This window comes from Eurosta solidaginis, chromosome 4 (assembly GCF_040869045.1).
Source record: "Eurosta solidaginis isolate ZX-2024a chromosome 4, ASM4086904v1, whole genome shotgun sequence".
Classification (NCBI taxonomy): Eukaryota; Metazoa; Arthropoda; class Insecta; order Diptera; family Tephritidae; genus Eurosta; species Eurosta solidaginis.
The window spans coordinates 268,781,718-268,799,744 of NC_090322.1; the positions used below are offsets into that span (position 1 = coordinate 268,781,718).

Genomic DNA, 18,027 nt, shown 5'->3' on the forward strand with positions numbered 1-18,027 from the left:
AAAGCTAGCTGATGAAGAAGTGAAATTCAGAAACATGTCCTAGTAACCATCGCCGTTTGTAAACTTACAATTTTTCTCTAATATCAATTACAAAAAACCATTGTATAAAGCAATATGAGCAAAGCTCGCTAATTAAATACATATGACAATTAAAATTTTTTTTTTATTAAGGCTCCCAAAACCGATTTGGCGTTCACGCGCCTTATGTCGCACATACATCAATGTTATATTGCCCTTATACCTACACGCAATATGAAATGAATGTATCCACAGAAATTTATTATTTTAATCAAAAAAAAAAATCAAAGAGATAGTAAATTTTTAGAATTTGGGATTACGCAAAAGAAAACAATGCTTGAGTGGGAATCTTCACCCAAGAAAATACGTGCCTGCGGATTTAATGAAGAGGTTGGTGACCGAAGTCAAACTTGAGGTCGCGTGAACCCCAAACGGCGTGAAAGTCTAGATGACAAAAAAAAAATCCTTTAATATTTACGGACTCACCTGATTATTAAATATTCCACATCTCTATGCCGCGAGGAAATCCTGTCCTGGTGGTTGGGTTTTGTATCGCCCTTCTCTTTTAGAGTTTTCGATCGACGCCGCGCTTTTACATAAAGGCAGTTAGCCTGATATTAAAATTTACAAATTACTGAGATTATACGGCACTACTCTGATCCTTTTTGGACCCTCGCGCACAGGGAATTTCTTAAAAAAAAACTTAATCACACACAACAAGTTAAATATTTTTTCATTTATTCGCAAAGCGGCGCGCGCACTGTAGCCCGATATGATGCTATATGTTACTTTACTTTTGTTTCTCCTTCAGTTACCCCCCTTTATACTATCCGAAACGCTGAAAAGAACCGTTTCCTTATGCCGTTTCCCACGGTCTTTCTTTTGCCTATTGTAATCATGACCACCCTATATCTATCCCTGTCCTTATTCTCACCATATCATGCACGCCCATCTGACAATCTTCCAAATAAAGCTTTTTTTCATCATTGTGAACTTATGCGAATTCACAATGGTGTTTTTGGGACATTTCATTTGACATTTCTCGTGTTTACATTTCTGGTAAACACGATTTTTATAAATTTTATTATGAATAAAATCTAGTGGGGGATCGACTGCTTCCCAAAAAAAATGTCGAGAGAGGTGTCACAAGACGCGTCTTAATCTCGATAACCATGCTCCGAAGGTGCAAAAATAAAAATTGTATCTCTATCCGGAGGTATTTGGTGTAGAAGTTGGTGATTTTCATGTGATTGTTGTTATGTTGAGTACCCAACAAAAAACTGTGAACATAAGTGTTTTGCGTGGATATAGTTTTGGACTCCAAACCGGTGTTGGACCCACCCAGGGTACTATTTTATAAGCGCGGCCGAAGGCTGCCAACGTAGAAAAGTGTTTTGCGCAAACATACTGTGGATACCACCCCTGGTTTAGGAGGGAGACCCGCTGGTAACTTTTCGGTTTTTTTGTTCATATATTTTGAACGAGCAAAAAAAAATTTATTTCAATATTGCTGTTTTAACAGCGTACTCCACCTCAACATATGAGGCTCTATACATCCGAGCGGGCCAAGGTGTGAGTGAAGCCCAACGCGGGGACGACCCACGACCTGACATTCCATGCCAAAAGGTAAATTTTAAATTTTTTTAAAACAAAATATCTTTGAAACTATTGAGTCAATCTTGAAAATTGTAATGTCTTTAGATAGGTAATAAAACAAGGTTTGATATATAAAACATCTATATTTAGAAGAAATTTCTATAATAAAATTATGTTTTTATGGGAAAATGATTGCTAACTTATCATAAATCGAATATTAAGTCGAAAAAATGTGTTATTGGCAAAATACTTTAATGCTGTCGTGTTGAAGATAATTTTATTACCTTTAATTTAGTATATATATCTTTATATTAGAAGGTATAACTTGATTATTTAGGGGCGAAAAACAAAGAAGGTGTCATAGGAGTTCAATTATTTGTATCGATGTAGGTATATATATGATGTTATTTATGTATGTATGGGTTTATGCATTGTATTAATTAATTGCAAAAATACATAATGTATAACATTGCTAATTTTTTGTTGCTAAAATATACGTCAAAGGTAAACTATTTAAAATTTTACATTCGTGAACGAGCTGATATTACATTATAACTCTTATGTTCCTTCTGCGTAGTACAACCTTCTGCTTTATATATTCACAAAAATCTGCGCAGAAGGGTGTACTACGCAGAAGGACATCACCGCGGCGGTAGCCACGGTTATACCACAAACCCGGACTTGGCATGGCGTAGCCCAGGGTTATTTTTTATAAGCGCGGCCGAAGGCCGCCTATGCAGAAAGGTGTTCTACGCAGAATTACTGTGCATGGCAAAATAATTGTCAAATGTCAATTGAGTAAGACGTGTATTTTTGGTGCTCTTAAGTATTTGCGTGTTTTTCCATAAAACCTAAGTAATTTTAATTAAGTTATCAACCTATCGCTGTACGTGTGATTGTGAGCTTCTGATATTGAGCTGCTTTGCCTTAAGAACGCTGCTGATATTTGTTTATTTAATAATAAAAAGTGAGAGGAATCGTAATGAATCAAGCAAAGAAAAATACCGCGCAAAAATCTAATTCTCCCGCTAAAAATCCCCTCACACCCACATCAACTGCGCCTGTAAGAGTTGAGAGGAAACAAGAGCAACAGGCTGAGCAACCTCCAGTGCGGAGAAATCCACCTCGGAAACTTGCTTCCCCACCCAAGACGCCTAACTTGCCATCACTTGCTGCATTGGAAAGAATTGAGAGAAAACTTGAGCAACAGACTGATGGGCTGACTGCGGTGGTTACAAAATTGGAGAAATTAGAAGAGAGGATAATGCAGAGAATCAGTGAGCTCTCTGCCGAAACTGCAAATCTAAAATCAACAATTGCAGCCGTAGAGAAAAGGGTTGTTGCTGTCGAGAATGCTTGTGCTGACGTTCTCACTTTACGCAGTGAACTAGCAAACACCAAGGCGCAGCTCTGCGCCCTTGAAAGCAGTGCGGTTTCAACTGATCTCATCGTCAGCGGTATTCCCCAAGCAAATGGTGAGTGTCTCTCAGATATTTTTACGAAGATTTGCAGAGTTGCTGAGCATAATCCTCCACCCACTCGAGACGTTTTTCGGTTGCGGAGCGTAAGGGGCAATGGACAAAGAAACAACAGTGCTTTCCCTATTGTTGTTAAATTGTACACAGCTAATGAACGCAACCAACTACTAAAATCCATAGCTCTGTTCTGCAAGTCGAAGAAGAGATCGATAGTGCTCTCTGATATTGAGTTACCAGGATACAGCTCTATTTATTTACATGAGAGTCTGCCTAAAGCCCAGCGTGAAGTGATGGCGTATGCATCAGAGCTTAGGAGAAAGAAGTTGTTAGTGTCAGCATTCTCTATTCGTGGTAAAATATGTGTGAGACTGAAGAGTGGAGACGAAGCGAAGCACATCAGTAGCAGAGCTGAACTGCAGGCACTTATTGGCACTAAAGCACGAAAATAATCGTTTTCATGAGTTTATATATATCTATACAATGCTATGTATTAGTTTTAATTTGCATTTGTTTACAATTTAAGTTTGAAACAGGTTTTTTCTCTCCTATTATTTTCCACCTCCTGTATATTCTTTGTTTGTTTACTTTCTTGGGTACATGTGCTCAGCTTATTTTCCTTACTCTTTTCAAATCTCAAATGCTTTGTTTCTACACTATGTTCTTCTTCTTCTTTCTCTTGTTTAATTGCAATCATATTTTATTTTTGTTATGTTCTTTTGCTTTTGTGTTGCATTTATTTTGTGGTTTTTTCTTCATAAAGTCGGTGTGATGGATTTAACCCCCAGTAGGACATTGGCCTCCAGTATTAATAGTAACTATAATAATAACCATAAGACTTTAATTAATATTTTATGTCAGCAGTCTAATGGCCTGAATGTGGTACATTTTAATGCGCGAAGTCTCAATAGTGAAAAGTTGGACTACGTTAGGGATATATTTGGAGGATCATGTGTTGATGTCATTTGTGTTTCAGAAACGTGGTTTAATCCTGAAGTGTCTGATATTCATTATAGCATCCCAAATTTTGGTCTGATTAGGCATGATCGAACTCACAAAAAAGGTGGAGGAGTTGCAATTTACTTTAGGTCTACACTTGCTATCAGAACTTTAGCAATATCAAATAACTCTGAAACTGAATTTCTTATTGCTGAAATTACAGATAATGTTATTAAAATACTAGTGTCATGTGTGTACAATCCTCATAGATGTTGCATGTTAGATTCGTTTTTTTCTGAGTTGACTACGTATTTGATTGAATATGAGCGTTATGTTATTTGTGGTGATTTTAATGTCAATCTTCTTTTAAATGATTCCTATACAATAAAATTACTGGATCATGTGTCTACCGCTGGACTTACTGTGGTTAACAGATTCATCCCAACAAGATATGCCAACAACTCGCGTCCTAGCCTGTTGGATCTAGTTATCTCTTCTAGTCCTGACCATGTTATAAAGTTTGACCAAATGTTTTTTATATCGGATCATGACTTAGTATTCTGCTCACTAGATGTGTCGTTTAACTGTCCACCTAATAGTAGTACTTTTACATATCGTGACTTGAAGTCTGTAAACGTTAGTGACCTGTGTGCTAGTGTCTCGAATTTCAACTGGACTGAATGTTGGTTCCTTGAGAGTGTTGATGAAAAACTTGAATTTTTAAATAACACCTTGGCTCAATTATTTAATGAACACGTCCCTATTCGTAGTGTTAAGTCCATTAACACTTCTTGCCCTTGGTATAACAATAAAGTAAAATCAGCTATTAAAATTCGGAATACATTATATGCCAGATGGAGAAGGACGGCTACTGCATACGCTTGGTCGCAGTATAAAATTGCACGAAACAAAGCGAATGTGATTATTAGAAATGCGAAGCGACGTTACTGTGATGCCAAGCTGAGTCCGTCTCTACCAACAAGAGAACTTTGGAATAACCTGAAAAAGCTTAATGTGCATGGGAAAGTTGAGGCTGAGTGTAAAATAGCTCCAGCTGTACTAAATGATTACTTTACTAGTGCTAGTAGAAGTATACATAGGCCTCCCCCTCTAACACTTGTAGATCATTTTAGTTCAAATGAGAAATTTCAATTCGAAGGAGTATCTGAGTTTGATGTTTTAAAATCACTCACCATGATTAAATCAAATGCAGTAGGTAATGATGGATTATCCCTGAAATTTGTAAAATTAGTGTTGCCTTTTGTTCTGGGTCCTCTAACACATATAATAAATCACTGTTTTACCACTGCGCATTTTCCAACGGAATGGAAAAAGGCTGTTATTATACCAGTTCAAAAAAAGAATAATGCCACTAATCCTTGTGATTATAGACCAATAAGTATTCTGCCAGCCTTCTCAAAAGTGTGTGAGTTCCTAATGGCAACGCAAATTTCTACTTTTATTAAGCGAAATAATTTGTTATCCCCACTACAATCAGGGTTTAAGCCTAAACATAGCTGTTCTACAGCTATGGTAAAAATAATGGACGACATTAGGTTACAGCTCGACGATAGTCATCTTACGCTCCTTTGTCTCCTGGACTTTTCTAAGGCGTTTGATCTGGTAAATCATGACCTCCTTTGCAAAAAGCTTAAATACTTTTTTGGATTTTCGGATAGCTCCCTTAAGCTAATGACAAGCTATCTTACTGGAAGAACACAAATGGTTGTCTGCAATGCTGAGTCTTCTATGTCTAGTAGCGTTACCTCTGGTGTGCCCCAAGGATCTGTTCTTGGTCCCCTTTTGTTTAGCATTTTTGTCAATGATGTATTTTCTGTATGTCAGTACGTCAAAGCTCATGCTTACGCAGATGATATTCAACTGTATTTGTCCAGTCGCGTTGGTCTTGTTGAGGATTTGTGTTTTAAAATTAACAGTGATCTCTTGGCAATTTCCCAATGGGCATCCGATAATTGTCTTTGTCTAAATGCCGTTAAGTCGTATGTATTGCCTATCAGTAATAGTCTGGTTCATGTGGAAGACATTCCAGAATTGTATATTGGTAATAGCGTCTTAATGTTTACTGAGAAGATACGGAATTTGGGATTTGTAGTGAACTCCTCGCTAACCTGTTCAGACCATATAAATAAAATTGTTAGTAATGTGTATGTTGTTCTACGAAGATTAAGAATGTCAGCCTCATTTACGCCTTTAAATACTAGAAAAAAGTTAGCTGTTCAACTAATTTTGCCTCACTTCACGTACTCGGAGCTCGTATACAGCAAACTCGATTCTATTTCGTCTCACAAAATTGATGTTGCATTCAACAATGTAACGCGATATGTCTATGGTATTAAAAGATATGACCACATATCGGCTTGGAAGACTAAAATTCTGGGATGCACTATTTTAGATTACCTGGCAGCAAGAAACTGTATATTCATTTACAAGCTTATAGAATATAAAACTCCAGAATATCTTTATGAGAAACTGAAATTCGCAAGGTCTAAAAGACATCACAACCTGATCATACCGAAATATACCTATTTGTGCTCGTCAAGACTTTTTTTCATTAATGCTGTGAGGCTGTGGAATTCTATTCCAGAACATGTCAAAGCTGCTATGAGTAGGTGTAATCACGAAAGAGTAATTCTCAATTACTTTAGTTCTGCGGAGTGAGTATGATTGCTATCTAACTGGTTCATGTTGCTAAGTGTCTGTTCTATCCTATACTGTTTCTAAATCCTATATATGCTATATATTTATACTTTTAAATTTGAAACTAAAATTAAATTTTATCTGAAACGTACATAAATTTATAATTTATTTAATAATTTGGGAAAAATTTAAACAACGTGACATCAGGACGGACAAGGCGACAGCTGTTTCGATTATACCTTGTAAATCTCTTCAAAGCCTTTTCTCCCGGGAGTGGGAGTCGAACTCGCACCCCTACGATAGTTGAAAATGGTTGTAAACGCATTCAGCTACGTCATGCCTGTTGTGAAGTCTTTCCCAATTGCCTTCTTTATGCATATTTTATTCTTTTACACATTGCATACTTCGTATGCAATTATGTGTTAAAGCTATGCTTGGTACGGCGGTTTTCAAAGAAACTTTGGTTTTTGTTGCTGTTTTCGTTCTATTTATAGAACTACAACGAATTAACCAATTTTGTCTGTTTGTATGATTTTTAATAATCGGGGATTGCCCATATTGCTTTTTTTTTTTTAAATGTATGAAAACATTTATTTGAAGCAATTTTTTAATTTTTATAATTTATTTAATAATTTGGGAAAAATTTAAACAACGTGACATCAGGACGGACAAGGCGACAGCTGTTTCGATTATACCTTGTAAATCTCTTCAAAGCCTTTTCTCCCGGGAGTGGGAGTCGAACTCGCACCCCTACGATAGTTGAAAATGGTTGTAAACGCATTCAGCTACGTCATGCCTGTTGTGAAGTCTTTCCCAATTGCCTTCTTTATGCATATTTTAATCTTTTACACATTGCATACTTCGTATGCAATTATGTGTTAAAGCTATGCTTGGTACGGCGGTTTTCAAAGAAACTTTGGTTTTTGTTGCTGTTTTCGTTCTATTTATAGAACTACAACGAATTAACCAATTTTGTCTGTTTGTATGATTTTTAATAATCGGGGATTGCCCATATTGCTTTTTTTTTTTTTAAATGTATGAAAACATTTATTTGAAGCAATTTTTTAATTTTTATAATTGGGAAAGATTTCACAACAGGCATGACGTAGCTGAATGCGTTTACAACCATTTTCAACTATCGTAGGGGTGCGAGTTCGACTCCCACTCCCGGGAGAAAAGGCTTTGAAGAGATGTACAAGGTATAATCGAAACAGCTGTCGCCTTGTCCGTCCTGATGTCACGTTGTTTAAATTTTTCCCAAATTATTAAATAAATTATAAAAATTAAAAAATTGCTTCAAATAAATGTTTTCATACATTTAAAAAAAAAAAGCAATATGGGCAATCCCCGATTATTAAAAATCATACAAACAGACAAAATTGGTTAATTCGTTGTAGTTCTATAAATAGAACGAAAACAGCAACAAAAACCAAAGTTTCTTTGAAAATCGCCGTACCAAGCATAGCTTTAACACATAATTGCATACGAAGTATGCAATGTGTAAAAGATTAAAATATGCATAAAGAAGGCAATTGGGAAAGACTTCACAACAGGCATGACGTAGCTGAATGCGTTTACAACCATTTTCAACTATCGTAGGGGTGCGAGTTCGACTCCCACTCCCGGGAGAAAAGGCTTTGAAGAGATTTACAAGGTATAATCGAAACAGCAGTCGCCTTGTCCGTCCTGATGTCACGTTGTTTAAATTTTTCCCAAATTATTAAATAAATTATAAAAATTAAAAAATTGCTTCAAATAAATGTTTTCATACATTTAAAAAAAAAAAGCAATATGGGCAATCCCCGATTATTAAAAATCGTACATAAATTTAATTGATACCCACTGTAAAGCTTTAATTTAATTAGATTTAATTTCATTCTATTAATTTAAACAAAATTGTATTAGATTTAAGTTTATATACTTGTTAAATTTCCACCTTGTTGATGTATCTAAAAAGACTGAAGTCTTACATATACACCCTCTTACTTAAAATAAATATGAATATGAATATATGGCGCAGCCGGTGTTGCATCGGCTAACATAACAATAAACATAAGAGTTATAAGGTAATATCAGCTCGTTCACGAATGCAAAAAAGAGCTTTTTCAAATTTTTGGCAAATAAAGAATAGAAAAGTTAGATATATACACATCAGATGAAAGGTATTTTTAGAAGTTATTTTTCGATTTTTTAATTTTTGAAATCCATCCACTAATTTCGGAGATATTTTGATTTGAAAAATTCATAATATCGCCTTTTGACATGGAATTACCCCCAAACCTTTCATTTCAAAGAAATATACCGTTGGAATCAGCATAAAAATCTCTATAAAGTCCGATTTTTTATTTTTTGTTTTGACAAATGTAAAACTTTTAATATCCGTATTCTAAGAACGGAGGTCGAAACGCATCTTTTGATAAAAATTAAGTTGTGCACCGTCCTGTAAAACCTGACCCAAGATGCATATGCATGAGACATTTTTCACAGGAAACTGTCGGTGGCGGTTTTATGAGGGAGGTCTAACAGCTCAATAACAACACTGTACTGCGTTACTCAGCGCCACGATGTATCGATATTTGTAATTCATCGATATATCACTTCCATTCGCATATGTCAGTAAAAAAGTCGGAAGCAATATTTTTAGAGAAAATAGTGTTTTTATTTAATTTATTTTTGCATTTCTAATAAAAGAGCAATCAAAATTCATGTCAATGTACTTCTGCAGATATGAAACGTTAATCGTTTAAATTGGTACAAATAACTGAAAACCTTTGTGAAGTGGAAAATCAATTAAAAAAAAAAAAAAAACTGTCGACATCATCAATCTGAAAGAATTCCATCAAGAAAAAAAAAAGATAAGCCCACTTTTATAAATCATCAAAGGTGCAGTATCCATCTGGTGGATAGTGAACTTTTCACACAGTTTCCATGTACATTTGAAATATTCCGAAAATTGCATATTTAAAGTGTTAACATTGAAAATATGGCTTTGAAGAAGGTGAAGGGGAATTTTGAACGTATGTTTGACAAGAATCTCACTGACCTGGTGCGTGGCATAAGAAATAATAAGGATAATGAGGTAAGGCATGAGTAGCGTAAATTTGGATAAAACTTTCCATTAGTGTACGACATACCAAAATACGTACCCGGGGTAATTTTGGGTTTTTCGTTAATATCTTTTGAATGACTAAAAATTTTTGTTTTCCGTTTTCGGATTCGCGATCCTGTCACCAAAACGCGTCTTTTGACATTGCTACAACAACAACACCCCTATCGATATTTTTGGACGTGGATTAAGTATGCTATGCTGTTGTATAGAATCACCATAAATATAAATACAAGTTGGTAGATGGAATTTCTTAGATAACAAAATAAAATTATTTATATTCCCGACCCCCATTAATTCACTTTAACTGCTAACTCTAAACCAAGGAATCCAGGAAAAGTTGATAGTTTTGTGACCTTTATTTGGTAAAAGTCTAGTAGAGGGGTCGACTGCTAATACGCTACCAAAAATATCGAGAGAGGTGTCAAGACGCGTATTAATCTCGAGAACAATAATTCGAAGGCGGAAAAGGAAAATTTTATCTCTATCCGGAGATATTTGCAGTTGAATTTGGCGATTTTCATGTGGTTTTTGTTGTGTTGTACCCACAAAAAAAATTGTGCATCACCGTGGCGGTAGCCACGGTTATACCACACATCCGGACTTGGCATGGCGTAGCCCAGGGTTATTTTTTATAAACGCGGCAGAAGGTGTTCTGCGCGAAAATTTGGTAATAATTTACAACAGAGATCGGCTGCTAATACGCGTACAAAAATGTTGGAAAAGGTGTAAAAAGCGCGCGTTGATCTCAGTAACATTAATCGTCCGTAACATTGAGTCGTTCAAAAGATATTAACGGTAAACCAAGGGTGGGATCCATAATATTTTTGCGCATTGGTGGCCTTGAGACGCGCTTATAAAAAAATACCCTGACCGGTCCACTAACTTTGTGGGATCAAAATTAAATCCGTGCAAAATCCTTTTATAAATTTGTTTCCCTATGTACAAAAAAATTGCAACTATCACATGAATATTGTCAATTTCAACTGCAAATATATCAACCTTTGGATTTTTGGACGCATATTAGCAGTCGACCGCTGTTGTTGTTGTTGTTGTTGTAGCAGTGCTTCGCCCCATCCAATAGGTGTGATCACGGACGTAACAAATTAAATGGGGTTACACTGAAATGGCAGCCCTTGGTCGGCAAAAATCCAGAGTCGCTCCGGTACATAGAATCGGCTGCCTTGGGAAGCGGTCGAAATTAGTGAACGGTGTCTTTTATGAAAATGATTACTCCCATAAAGATATTACTTATAATTGTTAAATATAAGGCATATTCATCACTATATGTATATAGTAATGAAACCTGACCGGTGAATCAGTTAGGTTAGGTTGAACTGGCCGATCCGTGAGGACCTCACATAGACTGAATGAGTCCATAGTGCTACGAATAGTTTTTTTAACGATCAAACTGAAACCCTCTATCAAACACTGGGACCTATGTTAAAAAATAACCCCGTCCTCTTGGCAACAACTAGAAGGCTATGCCACTTGCTGCTTCTATGTAGATCTGACAAATGCTATTCGACCTTTCTGCTGTGGATTAAGTCTCATTCTTATAACAGAAGCAATATTGTTAATATTGACGGGTTTACTCGAAACCATTCTTGGCAACTTTAGAGGTACCTCAGGGTAGTATCCAGGACCCCTTACTATTTATTTTTTATCTTGACATTAGTTATTGCTTTTCCAATACCAGGTATCTGCTGTATGTCGATGACCTGAAAGTCTACACAGCTGTTATAATGACGCTGATATTCTTCAGGCAGGGATCAACAAGCTGTACAGCTGGTGCGTCAGGAAACATCTTTTTCTCAATATTATATTGAAAACACTTATCTCCGCACAACTCCGGACGTCGAAGATTTGGGTGTATACATTGACTCCAAGTCTAGTTTTACCACTCACCCTAGTTTCACTATTTCTAATGCGCTTGCAATGCTTGCATTTATAAGACCTCACTCGTCTCACTTCGCAGACTATCCACACTAAAATTATTATATTAGGCATATGTGCGGGCCAAACTTAAGTATGCTCCTTGCATTTCAGAAAAATAACGGCTCGAAGGCACTTTGCCAATTGATATCTTTACTGTGCCTTGTTATGGATACGCATTTTCGATGGAAGCAGTAAAGAATGCGGTCGGCATGATGTGTTGGTGCACAGTGGCTAGTCATTGTCGGCTGAGGCGGGTCCTTGCCAACCTTACTGTTCCTGCGCCATAAACAGAAAAAAAGTTCCTATCATGCCTATCAAAACTGAAAGCTGTCAAAATCAAAAACCCTGACAGAAGCGCAGAGACCGACTCAAAACACTTATCAATACAAAATAAAACAACATCCGGCCGAACCGGATGTCACGGACAGACCGTTAACATTCAAAAATTTAAATTCAAATTCAAAAAAAACTGACGCAAAAAAAAAAACTACCGAACGGGACATGGCCGGTTACTAACGCTGAAAATCAAATTCAAAAAAAAAACTGTTGAAAAATAAAATTGCAAAAAAAAGCTGAAAATTAAAATGAAAAAGAAATGGGCCGAATATACAGAGGGGCGCCGCGGGTGTTGTTGCGACGCCCGGTGCTTGGTCCCACCCTCAAATAACCATGGCCACCGACGCACCTATAATTCGGTGGCCCCTTACCTGGTAACCCTACGTGCCTTCTAAATGAGGAGAACCATCAGCATTCCCATATAAAATTTATTAATTACAATTCATTATTAATAACATATATATGTAACTTGGAAAAATAAGGTAAGCGCGGGTTTCTTAACAAGGGTGCTACAGCCTAGGCCCCAAGCCAAAACAAGACTGCTTATAAGCGCCGTCCAAAAAAAAATTTTGAAGTACGAACAGCTAGGGCAAAAATTCTCTAAATTTCGAAGTTGGAATTACATTAGGACATTTTATCTGGTTGCAGTTAATCATAACTTAATCAGCCACTTTTCATAGATAAATCTTGTCTTGGCTTTAACCTTCACGTTCACCGTTTAGTCTAATGTTTCTAAGCGATTACTTATAAAAAAAATGCTTTTGCATATAATTACTATTTAAAAAAAAAAATTTCTTTTTCTCCTTATACTTGGTTTGCTCAGAGCAAAACGTACCAGAACTTCGTTACATTAAAATTGACGAAGCAAGTGTACTTGTATGATTTGTAAATATACTTTGTTGAAGTTTAAATTTGCTATGGTTAGATATAATTTCTTTTCTTTGTTTTTGTTAACTAGCAAAAAAAGTTAAAATATTTTCATTCAACAAAATATAATTTAGAACTATAAAGTTTGAATAGAGATTTACAAATTTCCATGTTTGGGACTCTGCTTGGTTTTGCTGTTATTAATTTCAAGCAAAATTTATTCATTAAAAAAGAGAAATTGTTTTTTTTTTTTGGTTTTTCTTGTTGTAGCCACGTATATTATTATATTATTTACTTTGCTTATGTTCGGTTAACGAATAATATATATAAAGTGCTATAGTAGAACTCATTTTTGAGTGTAACCTAACATCGAATCGGTATAATGCTAATGCGCCTAGTATGACGATAATAACATCTAATATGTACTAAAAGAGTATTTACCAAAAGCAATAAAGATAAAATTGCGATAGCAATATGTATTACGTGCACGTAAATCACTTTCGTCTTGTTGTTCGAAAGATATTGCCCGCCTTAGAGATTCATAGGTATATATATATATCTATATATTGCATTTGAAAGATAAAAAAAAATTTTTGAATTCAAAATCCCTTTGCCAATTCGTGCATACTCGACAATCGACGAATGGCTGCTGTCGCAAAAAAATTCATTAAATTTATGGTTAAGCTTCCAAAATGAATCGCTAAAACCTTTCACGTGATAGCGACGGCTTATTATCCATAAAATGTATAGAGCCAACTTCAAACATCTTAAGGTGACAAAATATATTCTTAAAATGATCGCAAAAAATGTATGCTTTTTCTTTTTATGTAAAGCTAATGCTTAGGTAGGCATTAGGTAAATGGAATTATACTAGTGAATTGCTGAATACAATTTTAGTCATATTTAAAGAGTTTTGATTGATATATTATATATAAGATGCATTCTCAAATAAACGGCGTATGTTGGAATTAGTGTTAAGCGTTCTAACAGGTAAGTGCTGCTTGACCTGACAGACAAACTGCCTGTTTATTTGTGAACAAACCTTTAAAATGTGTAAATATATTAAACTGCGGTTGCATTCTTTAATATTGTGTCAAGTTGCAAAACATAAGTGTTCATGTAGTAATTCTTTTATTTATTTATTTATTTATTTATTTATTTATTTAAAGTCGACGCAAACACAAAGCGGTCGACTAATTATTGTAATAGACAGATATATATGTAAAATACAGAGCCATTCTTAAAATTAAAAAATTCAAAAAAGGTACATAGAAAATTTGTATGTTATAAACATTTGACATCGCATTGTATAAGAAAAAATAAAATTAAAATATCAGGCTAAACATAAGAGTATAGCAGTATGTAAAGCAGCAAACGAACATTCAAAGCCAATGCAGTTATACAAATCATTGTACCGCGAGCACCAATGGCGCAGGGGACTGTTTCTAGCAAAATTTTGCCGGCATAGAGGTAAATGAAAAGGCACAAAATGCCTGGACGCCCTAGCAGGAACCGCAAAATTTAGTTGACTGATTAGGTCAGGGGAGTCAATCACACCAATGATGAGCTTGTGAATGAACATAACGCCAAGTAATACTCTACGATTCTCTAGAGATGGCAAATTAATTAGAAGAAGTCTATTCCTGTATGGTGGAAGATGAGTACTTGATTCCCAGTTGAGACCTCGTAATGCAAAAATTAAAAACCGTCTCTGGACCGACTCAATCCGATCAACATGGATTTGATAGATCGGAGACCAGACACATGAACAGTACTCGAGAATAGGACATACCAGCGAGGTATAAAGGATCTTTGTGAAATAAGGGTCATCAAACTCTTTAGCCCAACGTTTGATAAAACCTAATACACCAGTTGCTTTGTTTATAGCGGTTGAAATATGTGTGGTAAAACTTAATTTCGGATCAAAAATAACTCCTAGATCAGTAACAATAGATATCCGCTCCAAGGGGTCGCCGTTAAGTGTATAAGATGATAGGACCGGCTTCACACGGTGAAAAGTCATTTGCTTACATTTAGAGTAATTCAAAAAAAGTAAATTTGCAGTACACCAGCTTTGAAATGAGTCCAGATCGGCCTGAAGCTGATTAAAACAGAACAAGTTCGAAGGCAGATATGTGTAACAAAGTTTTACATCATCTGCATACATAAAAACTCTAGAATGTAATATAACCTTTGGTAAGTCGTTAATGAACAGGTTAAAGAGTAATGGACCCAAATGGCTACCCTGGGGCACGCCAGAAGTTACATCAAACGACTTTGAAAGAATGTTGTTAAAGAAAACTCGCTGAGTCCTATTTTCAAGATAACTTGAAATCCAACTTAATAAAGGCGCTGGAAAACCCAGAAGATCAAGTTTGGTAACTAAGAGCTCGTGATTAACAGAGTCAAATGCTTTACTAAAGTCGGTGTAAATTACATCTGTTTGTTTGCAAACTAAAAAACCATTCATAACAAAAGACGTAAATTCAAGCAAGTTGGTAGTAGTTGATCTCCGATGAACAAAACCATGTTGACAAGGTGATATTAAAGAGCTACACAAGTATTGAAGCTGGTATGTAATTATCTGCTCAAAAGTTTTAGGGATAGCTGAGAGCTTAGCTATGCCTCTGTAGTTCTCAATATTAGACCTACTACCTTTTTTATGCAAAGGTATAATAAACGATTGTTTCCAAATAGATGGGAATGATGCGGATTCCAGAGACAGTTTAAATAATTTAAAGATAGGCTCTGATAAGCTGACAGCACAGTACTTAAGTACACAACTAGGAACACCATCCGGACCCGGCGAAGATATCGGTTTCAATGCAAGAAGTTTATTAAGAACAGTATCTTTATCAATAAATGGGTTTAAAATATTATTAGAACTTTCCAAGCAATATGGGTAAAGATTAGACTGGACACATTGGGATGAATAGGTTGATTTAAAGAATTCAGCAAATAAATCAGCGATTTCGTGATCAGAATTTGCGTTTTTGCACCCATAAATAAAAGTAGATGGGAAACCAGAAATTTTCCTTTTGGAATTAACAAATCTGTAGAAACGTTTCGGATTATTAGTAAATTGGAATTTGCAACATGATAAGTAACCTTTATAACACTGCTGGTTAAGACGATGAAAATTGGAGCGCGCCACTAAATATTTAGATAAATCAATAGCTTTACCAGATCTTTTGAAACGCTTATAGAGTCTAGATTTAATATTATCAAGTCTTAATAGTTGCTTTGAGAACCAAGGTGGTTTACCCGTGGTGGTACTGGAATAACGAAGGGGGACAATTTTCAAACAAAGCATCAAGAGAACTATAAAACAAGGAAGTAGCTGTTTCAACGTCTGTACACGCATAAAGACTCGACCAGTCATGGGCAGAGATCAAATTATTGAGCTCACTAAAATTCGTCTTTGAAAAACATCTCGACCGGGGTCGGGAATTGGGCTTAGAAACATCGAGCATCACAGGTTGAACAACATCCAGTACTATCTCAAGCGTAGGATGAAGAGGGTCTTCAGGAAGGGATAATGGGGGAGTTCGGGTTAGAGTAATACCCGCAGAGTCATCTGTAAAAACTAAGTCTAAGATTTTCCTTTTGGAATTTAAAACATTATTAATTTGGAGAAGAGATGTATCTAGCAGGCTGTTTAAAAACTCGTGCTGAGTAGTGGGAGTCATGAAATTTGAGTCGATGGTATTGATCCAATTTACTGATGATAAATTGAAATCACCAAGAACTACTAGGCGGTCTTTGTCTCGCAATTGCGAGTACAAACTGCAAATAACAGTGCTATGACATGTATAAACGTGTATATCCGATCGTGGCGGTATATACGAGCAGCAGATAAACAAACTAAAATTGTGCAAGGCAAGCTTTACTGCTATAAATTCAATGTCATTTGTGGTGTCCAATAGCAGCAACTCAGATGGAAGCGTCGAGTCAACAGCAATAAGGACACCACCTGCTCTAGATTCACGATCACGCCGATAAACTACATATTTACGTGAAAAGAGTTCAGAGTTAAAATTGTCAGCTTTTAACCAGGTTTCAGTAAAAGCTATAACTTGAGAAGTAAAAATAAAACTATTCAGATAAAAGGTACTTAATTTCGATCTTAGGCCACGAACATTTTGGTACGTGATGGTTATTTTTTCACTGTTTCCGCAGGGATTTTTGAGTTTTTTGAAGCTCCTCTTGGTTAGATAATTATTACAAGCTAAATTTAAATAGTGGCAATCAGTTATGCGTAACTTTTCTTCTATAATACGCTAAACTATCCTTGCATCTTTTATGTTGATAATTCTTAAAAAATGTCGTAATTTCGACAAAAAAAAAAAAATTCGATCCTTGTCGAATGGTTTACCCGGGCTATATAAAACCCTCTAAGTACCACTTGAAAGTTCTTTTAACTACCCTGCAAAAATGCTCTCGCCATTCCACGCCGTTTGACTAGTTACTATACAATCATAGGTTATATTCTTAGTCACATTTGAATGGGCGTGGGTAAGTTTCATGACCAGAATTTCTTTGTAGGGTAATTAAATCTAAATTTATACCGTGCTGGTACTTACATTGCCGACAGAGTAAGTACCATGGGTCTCTGCCGGCGTGTTGTCGCTGGTGGAGTTGACCTTGCCGGTGAAGTTGACGCTGATGTTGGTTGTGGTGCGCGGTCTTGGGCGCGCTGTGCTGGTACTGTTGGTGGTTGTTGCGCTCTGGTCCGAGGTGATCGAGTGCACCTGGTGGCAATGAAACTTCGGAATGACTTGGTGCTAAATTTGGCTTTCGTTGTATTGCGCTGCCGCGTACTGCTGGCCCTGGAGGCGGAGGTGTTGGTTTAAGAGTCTTCTCGTAATTCGCTTGACCCTGTATTGTCCTTTATGGTCCGCAAGAAATTGCAAAACGGAAGATTCCAAACTGTTCGATATTAGTTAAAAGCTTCGCCACAATTAGAAGGCGTAAAAATATTCCCAAAAATTATTTTGCCCGTGTGCTGACCGGGTAGTTGGTTGATAAGTATGTGGGACTCCGTTAAACGGCAAGCAGTGTGCAATTAATAGGAGCACTTTTACCAGTCAGTGT

General features: G+C 36.1%; 1 protein-coding gene across 3 annotated transcripts in view; it reads left to right on the forward strand.

Annotated features, from left to right (window-relative positions):
- Nucleotides 1–1,105: 1,105 nt before the first annotated feature.
- Nucleotides 1,106–18,027, forward strand: part of g (adaptor-related protein complex 3, delta 1 subunit-like garnet) — a 164,306-nt gene continuing 147,384 nt past the window's right edge. Inside the window, exons 1-2 of one of the 3 annotated variants that reach the window (XM_067786062.1) lie at nucleotides 1,106–1,234; nucleotides 9,412–9,765. In XM_067786062.1, coding sequence (XP_067642163.1) covers nucleotides 9,670–9,765 — 96 coding nt within the window. In that variant the 5' untranslated portion in view covers nucleotides 1,106–1,234; nucleotides 9,412–9,669. Of the gene's footprint in view, nucleotides 1,235–1,562; nucleotides 1,645–9,304; nucleotides 9,766–18,027 lie in introns of those variants that run through there. The other 2 variants (XM_067786064.1, XM_067786063.1) reach the window with 2 other exon arrangements.